At 43.5% G+C, this 17,165-nt stretch overlaps 1 protein-coding gene across 1 annotated transcript in view; it reads right to left on the bottom strand.

Annotated features, from left to right (window-relative positions):
• Positions 1 to 4,473: 4,473 nt before the first annotated feature.
• LOC132828258 (sodium-coupled monocarboxylate transporter 1-like) overlaps positions 4,474 to 17,165 on the bottom strand; it is a 94,888-nt gene continuing 82,196 nt past the window's right edge. Inside the window, exons 12-15 of the mRNA XM_060845231.1 lie at positions 14,135 to 14,337; positions 10,425 to 10,528; positions 8,479 to 8,573; positions 4,474 to 4,599 (exon numbers count right to left, since the gene is read on the bottom strand). Coding sequence (XP_060701214.1) covers positions 4,474 to 4,599; positions 8,479 to 8,573; positions 10,425 to 10,528; positions 14,135 to 14,337 — 528 coding nt within the window. The remainder of the gene's footprint in view (positions 4,600 to 8,478; positions 8,574 to 10,424; positions 10,529 to 14,134; positions 14,338 to 17,165) is intronic.

The following is a 17,165-nucleotide window of genomic DNA, read 5'->3' on the forward strand; positions in this document are numbered from 1 at the left end:
TGTTAAGTTTACATAAAAATCACATTTAAAACAATCCTGGAACTCAAGCTCCAGTGAATAAAACTTCCTCATTCAATCACCAACAAACAAATGTGCATTCAAACCAAATCACAAAGGGTTAAATGTTTTGCTAGCTGTTCTCGCACTCTCTCTCTCTCTCTCTCTGCCGGTCTTACTGCAAGCTGCTGGTAAAAATAAACTTCAGTTGTCCCCCTTATACTGCTTCTATGTAAAGATAATAGGGACCATCCAGAAGCGGGGTTCAACACTATCAGTTTATAACTAATCTCTTCCGCTCTCCACAATCTCTGTAGAATCTATCGGGGGGAATTTTCGGGGTTTCGTCTTCCCGTTCCTTTTTCGACCCGGAACATTGGCCACCCATGGTTGGTCTTCAGGCTAACCTGTTTTCTATACTCTGGTTACTTAGTCAACCCTTTTATCCTGGTTACCAAGTTAACCCTTAATTTCCCGGTTACCTGTCACAACCACAGAGTCGACAAGGCAGTGTACATTTCTCAATTCCGCGAAAACCCCAAATACCAGAGAAGGTTCTTACCTTGATCCGTGCACGGAGTTGTCCGACTCAAGATAACACTTCAACCTGTTACCTTATCAAAACTTCAACCTTTTACTTTATTATAAGCGCTTCCTATTCACATCGTTTGCTCAAATATCTGTGTGTGTCACAGTGTCCCGGAATCATTCAGAGCCTCCCGTGGGAGTTCTTTTTAATATCCCGGACACGAGCCCCCAAATATGTTATAAGTGAATTCTGTCTAGGTATTCTAAATCTCCGGAGAATAGTCCCTGACACTCGGCTAACTACTCTACACTAGGGCTATGGTTCAGATCAACCGAGTTCTGCCTCCACACTCTGCCGACCGCGGACTGTCCTTTAACCTTTGACTTCAAGGGAGACTGTCCACAAGGTCCCGTCCTAGGAGGCGAACTCCAAGCTGACAGCACCAGCCCTCATCCCCACCGGCTACCGCTTTTCCCGTGGCAAATCGAAATGCTGCGAGACACACAAATGAGCAACGGATGTTTATTTCAAACGTGCAAGTTTGGGCGGCTTCCAAAAAAAAAAGGAGCTTCGGAAGAATCGCGACGGAAGATTTTACAGCACTAATATTTATACATTATTTTTACATGTAAAAACATTAATGACAATTCCATTGGTTAAAACATTTCACGCTTTTCTCTGCCAATTCTTTGATTAAATATTATTTTACAATTCCATTGGTTAAAACATTTCACGCTTCTCTATCCCAGGCCTTGGTTATCTGTATGTTTCTAATATTTTAAGAGCTTCTATTGTATTATTGCCAAGGTCACCTAGCTTCATAGCAGCCTAGTTTTAATTAACAGCTTACGTCAGTTTCATTCAAGGTTACAAACCGCCATGTTTTTGACGTAACAGTTTCTCCCTGTTTCCAGGCTAACTTACATTCAGTCTCACAGTTCGCCCTTACTTATTAACCCTTAGTTAAACTGCAGAAATTACATCACCCATATCATTGGCTACATAGAACAGTTGATCTTCTGTAATTACACTGGCACCACTCCCCAACTCTTCCTCCGCTACTTGATGACTGCATTGGCGCCACCTCGTGCTCCCGCAGGGAGGTTGAGAAATTCATCAACTTCACCAACACATTCCACCCTGACCTTAAATTTACCTGGACCATCTCTGACACCTCCCTCCCCTTCCTGGACCTCTTCATCTCCATTAATGATGAATGACTTGACACTGACATTTTTTACAAACCCACCGACTCCCACAGCTACCTGAATTACACCTCTTCCCACCCTACCTCTTGCAAAAATGCCATCCCTTATTCTCAATTCCTCCGCCTCTGCCGTATCTGCTCCTAGGAGGACCAGTTTCACCACAGAACACACCAGATGGCCTCCTTCTTTAGAGACCACAACTCCCCTTCCCACGTAGTTAAAGATGCCCTCCGACGCATCTCGTCCATGTCCCGCGCCTCCGCCCTCAGACCCTACCCCTCCAACCGTAACAAGGACAGAACGCCCCTGGTGCTCATCTTCCACCCTACAAACCTTCGCATAAATCAAATCATCCGCCGACATTTCCGCCACCGCCAAAAAGACCCCACCACCAGGAATATATTTCCCTCCCCACCCCTTTCCACCTTCTGCAAAGACCGTTCCCTCTGTGATTACCTGGTCAGGTCCACGCGCCCCTACAACCCACCTTCCCATCCTGGCACTTTCCCCTGCCACCGCAGGAACTGTAAAACCTGCGCCCACACCACATCTCTCACCTCTATCCAAGGCCCTAAAGGAGCCTTCCACATCCAAAGTTTTACCTGCACATCCACCAATATCATTTATTGTATCCGTTGCTCCTGATGCGGTCTCCTCTACATTGGGGAGACTGGGCACCTCCTAGCAGAGCGCTTTAAGGAACATCTCTGGGACACCCGCACTAATCAACCACACCACCCCATGGCCCAACATTTCAACTCCCCCTCCCACTCTGCCAAGGACATGGAGGTCCTGGGCCTCCTTCACCGCCGCTCCCTCACCACCAGACGCCAGGAGGAAGAATGTCTCATCTTCCACCTCGGAACACATCAATCCCAGGGCATCAATGTGGAGTTCATCAGTTTCCTCATTTCCCCTTTCCCCATTTCACCCTAGTTCCAAACTTCCAGCTCAGCACTGTCCCCATGACTTGTCCGGACTTGTCCTACCTGCCTGTCTCCTTTTCCACCTATCCACTCCACCCTCTCCTCCCTGACCTATCACCTTCATTTCCTCCCCCACTCACCCATTGTACTCTATGCTACTTTCTCCCCACCCCCACCCTCCTCTAGCTTATCTCTCCACGCTTCAGGCTCACTGCCTTGATTCCTGATGAAGGGCTCTTGCCCGAAACGTCGATTTTGCTGCTCCTTGGACGCTGCCTGAACCGCTGTGCTCTTGCAGCACCATTAATCCAGTCAGCAGTCTATGTCAATCCCTCCACTCCAAACAAATATGGCATGTGCTGTAATTTATTCATCAGTACTTTGGAATAAGTCCCAAGTTCTCAGTTTGGTTTTGGGATTTTGTCACAGTCACTTGGAGAAAAAGAATGAGAGTTGTTTATAGGAGTAGATGTTGATACTGGCCCAAGTAATGCATCAATTTAAAAAACAAAGCACTTCGCCAGAATTTCCTTTATATTGTTTTTGGTTTTTTGGAAAAGGAAGATTTGAATTTATATAGGAATTTTTACAGTAACTGGAGGTCTCAACATGCTTTGCTGTCAGTTAAGTTCTTTTGAAATACAGTTGCTGTTGTAACATACATTCATCAGAAATCTGACAATAAGCAGAAGAGCTTGAAGAATTTCCTGCAGAAATTATATCCAACATAAATCATAATTTCTGGGATGTTTTGTATACATTTACGAAAGTGCCGTGCTATAAATTGACCCCATCCACTGACCTGATCTATTCCATAGCTTAAGTAAATGAGTGAACAGTTAATATTTCTTCTCTTGAGATGGTTGAGGGTCTTTGGAAGTCCTTGTACAAAGAGCTGTTGGTGCAGAGTCCTTGTGTGTATTTAAGGCTGAAATAGATTCTTGATCAGAAGGGAAAGCAAGAGTTAGCGAGGTTGGATATGAGGAATGTCAGATCAGTCATGATTCTATTGAATAGTGAAGCAGGCTTGAGAGGTCAAATGACTTACTGGTGTTCCTATTTCTTATGGGCCCTGATCAAATTAATTACACTTATAGACTTTTAGAATCGTAAAAGTTAAGACTTTTTTTAAACTCTAAAAACACTAATGGGCATTTTTAAAGTGCTTAAGTAAATGCTTAATTAGCTCTAAATTTCTGCTGGATTGCACTGACTAGCAGAGTTGATGTGAGGCAGTATGCAAGTTTGAGCAGAAATACAAAGCAAACACTTTTAAAAGCTAAACACTTTTGAGCAGAAGTTTTAGTCAGATAGCCAGTTGCTCTCAAAACTGTAGGCCAAATTTCTGTCACGATGCCCTCATAAATATCTTTACTGCTCAAACAGAAACATTAGATTAAAAAAAACAAAGAACAGTGGATTGCTCGGCAAACTCAGCATCTGTGAAGAGAAAGCAGAGTTAATGTTTCAGGTCACTGGACCTGAAATATTAAATCTGCTCTCTTTATTGGTGCTGCCAGATTTGCTGAGTTTTTGCAGACATTAGAAAGTTTAAAGCTAATGTTTGGAAGAAGAACTAGAGCAGCTGCTGCTAGTTTGATTTGACTGGAAGTGCAATATAAAAATCGATCCATTTACAGATCGAAATAGTAGTCCTTGGAGGGGAGGGAAGGGGCCTGAGTTATTTATTGTCCTGTGATCTTTGGAACAATGTACAGGACAATTTTACACAGACATAAGCCATTGTGTTAGACATCTCCAAAGCCTGATGAATTGTTCACTGTACTTTTATCCAAGAAAGTCCACATGCTAACTATAAATATGTTGTAGACATAATATGATCCTGCTTCTCAGGATTGTTGAGTTCCTGTTCAGTGAATGTGGGGTTGACCTTTCCTGTGTCAGCTGGTCCTTCCAGCTCATCCTTGGTAATCGTATTCTGTGGGTAGAGAGGAAGAGTGTTGAAATGAACAACATCAAGAGTCATTCCAGCACACACACTTTCAGTTCAAGTCTTTCAGAAGCAAATGTGCCATCTAGTTTTGTGTATAGGAATCTGACCCGTGAATATATGTAGCCAGTAACATCCTTACATTCTTCTGTCAACTGACTAACTGTGATTTTTTCAGTGAAGTTCTGGTGAAACATCTATATAAGGAAATATATATTTTCAGTTCAGGGCTTTTGTAGTGCAATGATATTGTCCCTTCATCTGGGTCTGGGTTCAAGTCTCAATGGAGCAGAATGAATGTAATGGAGCTGCAGTAGCACCATGTACCCAGCTGCTGAGAACACAAATGAATGATGTCTGGTGCTGCCACCCAAAGTGTTACTGCAGATTGTTCTGCAAACTGAAATATTGTATGTTATTTTTAAACAATCTGTCTCAGACATGCTGTGACACAAACTGGATCAGGTGAGACTTGAACCCAGACCCAGATGAAGGGACAATACCATTGCCTCATTCCCAGCCCTTCACCTGAATGCCATTTCTCACCATGCTTTGTTATAACTGGCGGAAAAGCAGGAGCACAGTTATGTGACACAAAACATGGAAGAATCTCTAATTTAGAACATAGAACAGTACAGGCCCTTTGGCCCTCGATGTTGTGCCGACCTTTTATCCTACTCTAAGATCAAACTAACCTACATACCTTTCACTTTACAGTCATCCATATGCCTATCCAAGTGTCACTTAATGTCCCTAAAGTACCTGACTCAATCACCACTGCTGGCGGTGCATTCCATGCACCCACCACTCTATGTGTAAAGAATCTACCTCTGACATCTCCCCTAACCCTTCCACCAATCATCTTAAAATTATGCCCCCTCATGATAGCCATTTCTGCCCTGGGAAAAAGTCTCTGGCCATCCACTCTATCTATACCTCTCATCAATATGTACACCTCTATCAAGTCACCTCTCATCCTTCTTGCTCCAATGAGAAAAATCCAAGCTCCCTCAACCTTTTTTCATAAGACATGCCCCCTAGTCCAGGCAGCATCCTGATAAATCTCCTCTGTACCCTCTCTAAAGCTTCTACATCCTTCCTATAATGAGGAGAACAGAACTGAACACAATATTCCAAGTGTGGTCTCACCAGGACTCTTTAGAACTGCAGCATAACCTGGCAGCTTTTAAAGTCAATCCCCCACTAATGAAAGCCAACATACTGTACACCTTCTTAACAACCCTATCAACTTGGGTGGCATCTTTGAGGGATCTATGCATGTGGGCCCCAAGATCCCTCTGTTCCTCCACACTGCCAAGAATCCTGCTTTTAACCCTGTAATCTGCATTCAAGTATGACCTTCCAAAGTGAATCACTTCACATTTCTCCAGGTTGAACTCCACCTGCCACTTCTCAGCCCAGCTCTACATCATGCCAATGTCCCTTTGCAACTTACAACAGCCCTCCACACTATCCACAACTCCACCAATCTTTGTGTCATTGGCTAACTTACTATTCCATCCTTCCACTTCCTCATCCAAGTCTTTTGTAAAAATCACAAAACGCAGAATTCCCAGAACAGATCTTTATGGAACTCCAGTGGTCACCAAGCTCCAGGCTGAATACTTTCCATCTACTACCACCCTCTGTCTTCTACAGACCAGCCAATTCTGTAACCAAACAGCCAAATTTCCCCATATGCCATGCCTCCTTACTTTTCGAATGAACCTATGATGGGGAATCTTTTCAAACTCCTTGCTAGAATACATACACATCACACCCACTGCTCTCCCTTCATCAGTGCATTTTATTACATCTTCAAAGAATTCAGTAAGGCTTGTGAGACATGACCTGCCCCTCACAAAGCCATGCTGACTCTCTTTAATTAAACTATCGTTATCCAAATAATCATAAATCCTGTCTCTCAGAAACCTCTTCAATAATTTGCCCTCCACCGACACAAGACTGGTCTGTAATTCCCAGGGTTATCCCTATTCCCGTTCTTAAACAAGAGAATAACAATAAACTCAAATTTGCACAACAGTTGAAAGATTGAAGTGACTGGGCTTTTATACACTTGAGTTTAGAAGGATGAGAGAGGATCTGACTGAGATGTATAACATTATTAAAGGATTGGATACTCTGGAGCTAGGAAGCATGTTTCTGCTGTTGGGTTAGTCCAGAACCGGAGGACACAGTTTAAAAATAGGGGGTAGGCCATTTAGAACAGAGTTGAGGAGAAACTTCTTCACCCAGAGAGTGGTGGGTGTGTGGAATGCTCTGCCCCAGAAGGCAGTGGAGGCCAAGACTCTGGATACTTTCAAGAAAGAGTTGGATAGAGCTCTTAAGGATAGTGGAATCAAGGGTTATGGGGATAAGGCAGGAACAGAATTCCGATTGTGGATGATCAGCCATGATCATAATGAATGGTGGTGCTGGCTTGAAGGGCCGAATGGCCTACTCTTGCACCTATTGTCTATTGTATATCCTGTCTGGCATAGGGGACTTAACAATCCTCATAGTTTTCAAAATTTCTAGCACACCCTCCTTCTTAACATCAACCTGTTTGAGTGTATCAGCCTGTTTCACGCTGTCCTCAGAAACGTCAAGGACCCTCTCAGTAGGGAATAGTAAGGCAAAGCAATTCATTAAGGACCACCTCTACCTACTCCAACTCCAGGTACAGGTTCCTCCACTATTCCTGATTGCTCTACCCTCACTATGGCCATCCTCTTGTTCCTCACATAACTGTAGAATGCGTTAGGATTTTCCTTAATCCTACCCACCATGCCCCTTCTAGCTCTCCTAAGTCCATTCTTCAGTTCCTTCCTGGCTACCTTGTAACCCACTAGAGCCCTATCTGATCCTTGCTTTTTCAACCTTAAGTAAGCTTCCTTCTTCCTCTTGACTGGATGTTCCACATCTCTTGTCATTCAAGGTTCCTTCACCTGACCATCCCTTCCTTGCCTCAGTGGGACAAACCTGTCCAGAACTTGCACAAAGTGCTCCCTAAACAACCTCCACGTTTCTGTCGTGCAAATCCTTGAGAATACTGTTCCCAATTTATGCTCCATAGTTCCTGCCATTGTAATTCCCCCTCTCCCAATTAAATATTTACCCATGCCATCTGCTCCGACCCCTCTCCATGATTGTAGCAAAGGTCAGGGACTGTGATCACTATCACCGAAATGCTGCGCCACTGAGAGATCTGACACCTGACCTAATTTGTTACCAAGCACCAAATCCGATATGGCCACCCCTCTAGTTGGCCTATCTACATATTGAGTCAGAAATCCTTTCTGAACACACCTGACAAAATTTGCTCCATCCAAACTATTGGCACTAAGGAGGTTCCAATCAATATTAGGGAAGTTGAAGTCACCCATGACAACAACCCTGTTAATTCTGCACTTTTCCAAAATCTGTCTCCCAATCTGCTCCTCCGTGTCTCTGTTGCTATTTGGCAGTCTATAGAAAACTCCCAACAAAGTGACTGCTCCTTTTCAGTTTCTGACTTCCACTCATAATGACTCAGCAGACAAGCCATCCTCAGCAACCTTCCCTTTCTGCAGCTGTGATACTAACCCTGATTAGTAATGCCACTCCCCCACCTCTTTTACCGCCCTCCCTGTTCTCTTTGAAATATCTAAACCCTGGAACATGCAACAACCAATCCTGCCCTTGTGATCTCCAAGTTTCCGTAATGGCCACAACATCGTACCTCCAAGTGCTGAACCATGCTCTATTTTCATTACCCTTATTCCTGACACTTCTTGTGTTAAAATAGACACTTTAAACAAACATATTTGATTTAAAACATCCATGAAAGTACAAAACACAATTTAAACTATCACTTTCATCAAGTACCTTTGAGTGAACACTTCTGTTGGCAAGGTAAGAGTGGCATAGCATATCCCTGTATGTGAACAAGAGCTTCACATCCACTGTGTTCTTCTTCCCTCCTGTGGGAATCAGTAGCGGGTTTAGTGCACATCAACCACATGATAAGAACAACAGCTCTGAACGTAATTGAAGAAATGCTATGTTATTTCAGAACTAATTCTTCTCAGAGCAAACTGCTGATCACAGTGGGGTTCAAACGGGGCTTACAGCCACGTAGATCTCAAAATGACTGATCTTGGGGGCTTAACAAATTCAGGTATGGTTAGGACCTGGATGGGAGACTTCCTGGGAATATCAGGTGCCATAAGCTTTAGAAGGCTCTTGATGTCCCTATCTCGGGCCCTGGAAGCCTGGGTTCAAGGCCCATCAGCTCCAGAGATCAAAACCTTGTGGGCCTGAAATAAACCTTTGCTGTTGATGTCAGTAGCCACTAAATGTGGGGTTGTGTTCAGTGGAGAGGTGTATTTCAGATCTGCGAGCCCCCACAAGTCACGTGTGGATCCTGTAACTCATAAAATTATGAGTCTGCTGAAAAGTGTAGATCTCAAGCTCACTCAGCTGTGGAAAAGCCTGATTAGGTCCCATGTGGATTATAGTGAGCAAATCTGGACACCACACATTAGGAAAGATATACTGACTATGGAGAGACTAGAATTTAGGTTTGAAAGAATGATAACCTGGATTTCAGGGATTGTTAGGAGGAGAGATTATATAAAACTTTTATTTTCTCTGGGAGTTAGAAGGCTGCGGGGTGATCTAAATTAGTCTTCAAGACATATTAACAGGAAAAGATAGGATGTCTAAAGATAAATTATTTCCACTGGTTAGGGATTCCAGAACTAGGGGTTATAGTATATCCAGAGCATTTAGATGAGATGTCAGGAGACATTCTAATGCATGAAGGTTGGTAGGTGTTTGGACTGTCTTTCACAAGTGGCAGTTGATGGGAATTCAGTTATTAGTTTTAATTCTGAGGTTTATAAACTAATCTTAAGCACAGATTTTATGGGATATGAGCCAAAAGCAAGTATATGGAATTTAGTCACAGATCTTCCATGATCTTATTGAGTGATGAAACCCAGTTTGGGGCCTGAATGTCCTATTCCCATTACTATGGTAATTTCCTTTAGGATCTGCCATAAAGTGTAGATCCCTATACTCATTCCTGTAGGGATCTGGTGCAAAGTGCCAACCCTAAACATAGGAATCTGTGGTAAGGTATTAATCACAAACTCACTCCTGTGAGGATCTAATGAAAAGTGGTATCCCAAGCTCATCTCAATCTTGATCTGCTACAAAGTGCAAATTCCAAAACTCATTGCTCCAGGACCTGATGCAATGTGTGTGTACCCAAACCCATTCTGACAAGGATCTTATGGATTTGGTGCAAGGTGCGGATCCCTGATCTGGTTCCTGTGGGAATTTACTGCAAAGTGTGGACTCGCAAACTCATTATCATAGGGAAGTGCTGCAAAGTGTGGTTCCTAACTCATTCCCATTGGGATCTGCTGCAAAGTTTGATTCCCCTAACTCACTGCTGTAAGTCTGGATCCCCAAATTGTATCTCTGTAGTGATATGCTGCAGATAATGGATCCCAAACTCATTACCATCATGAACCTTCTGTAAAGTGTGAACTCCCAAAATACATTGCCATAGGGATATGCTGCAAAGTTTCTCTCCCTAACTCATTCCTATAGGGATCTGCTGCAGAATGTGGATTCCAACAACTCATTCCTATTCATAATGGACGGCAGCTATATTTGGACAGAGTTGTGTAAGAGAATCTTGGCTCTATCTGATTTTTTTTATTGCACAGAAATTGATATCAATACTTCTTTAGGCCTCTTCAAAACGATGTTATCACCTGCCTTGCCTAATAAACCTTGATAACGTAAGAGAAAGCACTAACCTGTCAGCAAACTGATTATGAGACCAATGACCAATACAGTTATAGTTCCAATTGGGCTCAAGTAAAGATACGAGATTGAATACAAAGTGTCTGCAATTACTGGTCTGAAATTGAAGAAGAGAACATATTTTAAGATTGATGTTGACATACAATAAAGACCATGTTGTGTTACGCTGTGAAATAGACTGAATAGATGCATTGGTAAAGAGAAACTCGGTAAGAATGAGGAGAATAATCTGTCAATTTACTGTTGCTTGAAATCCTGAAATTGAGTTTAAATCCCAGCCAGCCTGGTGAGATAGAAACCTAACTTGCTGCAGTCTGCATGTTGGCTAAGTATGGATATTTTCACCTGATAGCACTGTTCATGACTAAATTGATAGCCACAGAAGGAATAGTGTTTCATAGGAATTGAAAATGTCACCGGTAAAATTAAATCTTCTGTTCTGAAGGTGGAGTTTTTGATACTACAAATTTAGATATAATAATTCACCTTCAGACTCCACAGATCCTGCCCACTATCTATAAGGGACAGGTCAGGAATGTGTTGGAATACCCTTACTTGACTGAATGAGTGCAGGTCCAAAAACATTCACATATCGAAGCACAATCCAAGAAAAAGCAGTTTGCTTGATTTGCAACCCATCCACCAATTTCAGTGTTCACTTCCTTGCTAGCAACACAGTGGCTATTATACCATTTGTGTATTTCAGCAACTTGCCAAGGCTCCTTGCTAAAGTTGTGATCTCTTCCATCTATAAAGACAATGGCAGCAGATGCATGGGAACACCATCACCTGCAGGTTCCCATTGAAACCACACTCCATCCAACTATGCTGCTGTTCTTTCAGTTTCTCTGGGACAAAATCATGGAACTTCCTTCCTTCACATCAGTGTGGGTGTTCTTCCATCATGGTATCACATCAAGTTATATTTATATAAGTATTGGGCGAATTGTAGGGAAGAAATTTCAGATCTTTAAGCCTAAGTAATTAATGCCACAACCACCAATCGCGGATTGATTTTAAATCAGGAAAGCTCAAAAGGCCAAAACTGGTGCAGTGTAGATACCTCCGAGGATTGCAAGGCTGGAGATGATTGCACAGTTAGGGAAGTGTGAGGCCACAGCAAGGTTTATAAACAAGGAAGAGAGTGGACTGGGAGCCAGTGCAGGTCAGTGAACAGAGGGATGATAAGTAAATTGGAAATGATGTCAGTTGAGAAACACGCAGCAGGGTTTTGGATGACTTCAGGTTAATGGAGAGTAAAATGTGGGTGACTTGTTAGAATTCTATTGGAATAAAGGAGTCTAGTGTGATTTAGCAGCACACGAGAGAACTGTGGTTTTGCTTGAGGTTAAGAATTAACAATATGTTGATGTTGTGATGGTGTTGATATGTGATCAAAAGCACATCTTGGGATGCTAACCAAGGGCAGCACTTGGACCACAACAGTTTGTATATATGACTCACCACCAACTTATCAATGATATGGATATGGGTAATAAATGCTGACCTAACCAGCAATGCTCCCGTTCCATACACGAATAAATAAAAGTTTGAGAGATTGTTCTGATATTGACACGATAACACTCAACTCTGTAATGTTGCTACTTTGCAGAAGGGAAGTGAGAGAGATTAGGACCCCAAACCAGGCAATCAGCATCACCCAGAGGACCCTGAGACAGGTAGTCAGCATTATCAAGAAGAATGAGTCAAGTGAAGATCCTGAGACAAGCAATCAACAAGAGCTGGTGAGCTGAGAACCCAGAAGCAGATAGACTCGTGGTGAACCTGTGTGGCTATTGGGTTAAAGGGAACAGAGAAGTTCCAGAAGCAGATAGACTCCTGCTGCTGGTCTATCTAGAGTGTGATGTTTCAGGAGACCAAGTAGGTCACTGGTGAGTATTTCTGTCTTGTCTGTCTGACTGATCTTAACTCAACATCCATGAATACAGTTTAGAAACATTACAGAGTAATTTGTAATTTAGAACTTCAAAAAAAAATTTAATAGAGTTGAGGAGTTCTGCTTGTTTAACATAATCAAGAATAACATTTCGGTTGTCTAATTAAGTCAGAGTAAAGGTAAGTTAAAAGCATAGGTCCATAGACTAGGAGAAAGTGAGGATTGCAGATGCTGGAGATCAGAGTCAAATGAGTGCTGGAAAAACACAGCAGGTCAGGTAGCATCTGAGGAGCAGAAGAGTCAATGTTTTGGGCATAAGCTCTTCATTAGTCCATAGACTGTTTAGTTATGATGTGTCTTGGGAGCTCAGGCCCTTGACTTGCTCTTCGTGCACTATGAGAAATCATAGACTCTTCTGGTGGTCTGGATGACTGAGAGTGTAGGAGGTCTGGAGAACTTGATTAGGTAGCTGGGTGATCACAATTTATCCATGAGGCTGAGAGCTTTGTTGATTGCATGTTTCTGACGTATTTCCTGTACATGAAAAGCAGGATAAATCCAACCTGGCCAAATGCCACATCACCGGTCTACTCTCAATCATCAGTTACGTGATGGAAATTGCCATCAATCGTGCCATGAAGCAGCACTTGCTTTGCAGTGCATTTGTTTAGGAATTACCTGCTCGCTCATGTTCAGTTTGGGTTCCATCAGGCACTCAGCTCCTAACCTCTTTACAAACATGGACAAAAAAGCTGAACAACTAAAGGTGAGGTGGACATGACTGCCTTTGACTCCAGGGCTGCACTTCACTGAGTGTGGTATCACGGAGCTCTAGCAAAACTAGATGGGAATTGTGAGAAATCTGTCTGCTGGTTGCTGTCATTTCTGTCATGAAGGAAGAGGGCTGTGGTTGTTGGAAGTCAGCCATTTCAGTTCCAGAACATTCTTGCAGGAGTTTTGTAGGATATTGGAAGATCTTCTCTACTCTTCATCATCCTATTAAGCATGTTAAGATTGTGCAAAGGAGCTGAAATTGGGCTAGGACCTGAAGCCCCCTTCCTGCACTGAAGAATAATGCCGCAGCAGAATTGGTGCTTTGGCCAAGGATAGTGGCTACTAAACTGAGTGAGTAACACCATGTGGTGAAGCTGAGGCCCACCAGAGCTCCAAGCCTGTGTCAAATGTTGGTGATATTTTTCCTCCTTAATTATATACCATTCCTTGCCCTCCCCTCCACTCTTTGATAATGGGGCCAGTGGGAAACTTCTCTGTCAGTGGGAATCACTTACCAGTATTCCCAGTCTCTCCAGCACCCTGTCCCTTTTCCTGAATGTCTGAAATGGCTCCATTCATGAGAGCCTGTCTGTGATCTGAAAACAAAGCAATCCCCACCTGATATTTGAGAGATCATAGTGTTAGATCACACTGGTTAAGGTAGAAGGCTCTTACACAGGGACAGTGGTGAAAGGATCCAATAAATTGCCTAACAATTTTGCTCTATTTTGAACTGCTCAAAGAGCATGAGAAAGTAAGAAATTTTATTGACAATTCTCTATGAACCAGACGCCAAATGTATAGATAGGATTTGTTGAAATAACTTATCCAGTTGTTACTTTAAGAATAATTAAGAAACATGTAATCTTAATAAGGAGGAGAAGGGAGAATATGTAATGCAAGGAGAAAGAAAGATAAAATGATAAATGTAATTTAACAATAGGATTTCCACAGCAGAACCAGACTATTACACTCTAGGAACATGAATATCCATGAACACTTTGTTCAAGGCTACATTTCTTCTTGCTTTACCTGGAAGTCATCTCTGTAGTTTGGTTTATTGTTGTCCAGGGACTTCCTGTCACTGGCTGTGGAGTGTTAGTAGTGTTAAAGAAGCATCCTGCTGTATTGAGGACTAGTGGCCGGGTTTGGTCAGGTAGTGGTTGATAAACTTGTCCACCGATTCCTATCCACAGTGTCAATATGAAACTGACAGCAAGGCCAGATAGTGCACCCTGGAATCAAATAGACAGTTGTCAGGTTTAGTGAGAACGATTAACACCAGCATTGTAAAACAGCAACAAAGTCAATCTCCAGCTTCCACCTTGAGACCAGCACTCACCCATGCCCCTCGTGTTGCTTGTGATCTGAGGGTTTTACCCCCACACCCTCAAAATAAATTCCAAATTCCAAATCAACCCAAAGGAAGCCAAACATTTGCAAAATTCATTTCAACTTGAACCTGAAGTTGGAAAGATTCAATTAATTTTTGCCTAGACTTTTCCCTAATAATATGGATATTATGAATAGGAAACGTTCCTTCTAAACCTTGATCATATAATTAGACGCTGTTAGACACAGTCCATTTTGTACATCACTCTTACAGTGGAGTGGTGGAGGCTTTGATGGGTTTAATGAGCAGAAGAGGTATAGACTTAGGTGAAATAGGCCTAGTCAAGATGAGATTTAGGTCCTTGATAGTCCAAGTAGTGCTTTCAATCTGCCTCAGCACAGGTGACAGATTGCAGTTGCCTGCTGTGCCTTGGCACCACAGAGAGGGAGGCTCTGGCTGTGGATGAAATCCAGGACTGTGAGCTTTCCTTTGGTAAGGATAGTGATAAGGAAGCTGAGGAGAGGCTTCAATATCCGTATCATTTGCTGTGCCACTCAGACACCATCAAGCTTTTGGAGCCAAGGGCTGTCAAGAGCTGTCATCCTGAATTGCATCAAGCCAGCCTTTGGGCCCAAACATCCTTGTTACAGTCTCAATACAATATATAACAATTCAGGCATCAGTATCTACAATGTCTTTTACAATGGTCTCTCCCATCAGCCAGATTTCATTATCAAGTAGACCCTGAATCACTACCACCTACACACATGCCAATACTCTAAGTCAGTCATTGGGATGATGTCCTTTAAAAAAAAGGAAGTTCACACAGGTATACATGTGATCACAAGTACCACTTGACCTGGCTTATTCCCCACTCAAATATCATTGTCAACCACAGTTCAATGGAGAATACAGAGACATACCGGGAGCAACACCAGACATACTTAAAAATGAGCTGTCAACTTGGTGAAGCTAACAAACAGGACTACTTACATGTCAAACAGCATAAGCAGCAAATGATAGTCGGAGCTAAGTGATCCCAGAACCAATAGATCAGCTCTAAGCTGCCAGTACAATCATGTATGATGGCGGACAATTAAACAAGTTACTGAAGGAGGAGTCTCTACCAATTGTTAGTGATGAAAGAGCCCAGCACATCAGTGTAAACGATAAGGCTGAAGCTGTTGCAGCAATCTTCAGCCAGAGGTTCTGAGGGAATGATCCATCTTGGCCTTCTCCATTGGTCCTCAGCATCACAGATGCCAGGTTTCAGCCAATTTGATTCACTTCATTTGATATCAAGAAATTGTTGGAAGCACTAGATATTGCGAAGGCAATGGGCCCTGACAGCATTCCACAACAGTATTGAAAGTGTGTGCTGCAGAACTTGTCACACTCTTAGCCAATCGACCTGACAATGTGGAATATTTCCCAGGCAGGTCTTGTACAAAGAAGGCAAGACAAATTTAACCCGGTAAAAGCAATGACTGCAGATGCTGGAAGCCAGATTCTGGATTAGTGGTGCTGGAAGAGCACAGCAGTTCAGGCAGCATCCTAAGTGCAGCGAAATCGACGCTTCGGGCAAAAGCCCTTCAGGAATAAAGGCGGTGAGCCTGAAGCGTGGAGAGATAAGCTTGAGGAGGGTGGGGGCGGGGAGAAAGTAGCATAGAGTACAATGGGTGAGTGGGAAGGGGATGAAGGTGATAGGTCAGGGAGGAGAGGGTGGAGTGGATAGGTGGAAAAGGAGATAGGCAGGTAGGGCAAGTTCGGACAAGTCATGGGGACAGTGCTGAGCTGGAAGTTAGGAACTAGGATGAGGTGGGGGAAGGGGAAATAAGGAAACTGTTGAAGTCCACATTGATCCCCTGGGGTTGAAGTGTTCTGAGGCGGAAGATGAGGCGTTCTTCCTCCAGGCGTCTGGTGGTGAGGGAGCAGCGGTGAAGGAGGCCCAGAACCTCCATGTCCTTGGCAGAGTGGGAGGAGGAGTTGAAATGTTGGCCACAGGGCGGTGTGGTTATTTGATGTGGGCGTCCCGGAGATGTTCCCTAAAGCGCCCAGTCTACCCAATGTAGAGGAGATCGCATCGGGAGCAATGGATACAATAAATGATATTGGTGGATGTGCAGGTAAAACTTTGGATGTGGAAGGCTCCTTTAGGGTCTTGGATAGAGGTGAGGGAGGAGGTGTGGGCACAGGTTTTACAGTTCCTGCGGTGGCAGGGGAAAGTGCCAGAATGGGAGGGTGGGTTGTAGGGGGGCGTGGACCTGACCAGGTAATCACAGAGGGAATGGTCTTTGCGGAAGGCAGAAAGGGGTGGAGAGGGAAAGATATCCATGGTGGCGGGGTCTTTTTGGAGGTGGCAGAAATGTCGGCGGATGATTTGGTTTATGCGAAGGTTTGTAGGGTGGAAGGTGAGCACCAGGGGCGTTCTGTCCTTGTTACGGTTGGAGGGGTGGGGTCTGAGGGCGGAGGTGCGGGATGTGGACGAGATGCGTCAGAGGGCATCTTTAACCATGTGGGAAGTGAAATTGCGGTCTCTAAAGAAGGAGGCCATCTGGTGTGTTCTATGGTGGAACTGGTCCTCCTGGGAGCAGATAAGGCGGATGCGGAGGAATTGGAAATATGGGATGGCATTTTTGCAAGAGGTAGGGTGGGAAGAGGTGTAATCCAGGTACCTGTGGGAGTCGGTGGATTTGTAAAAAAATGTCAGTGTCAAGTCGGTCGTCATTA

The sequence above is a fragment of the Hemiscyllium ocellatum genome, chromosome 26, assembly GCF_020745735.1.
Source record: "Hemiscyllium ocellatum isolate sHemOce1 chromosome 26, sHemOce1.pat.X.cur, whole genome shotgun sequence".
Classification (NCBI taxonomy): domain Eukaryota; kingdom Metazoa; phylum Chordata; class Chondrichthyes; order Orectolobiformes; family Hemiscylliidae; genus Hemiscyllium; species Hemiscyllium ocellatum.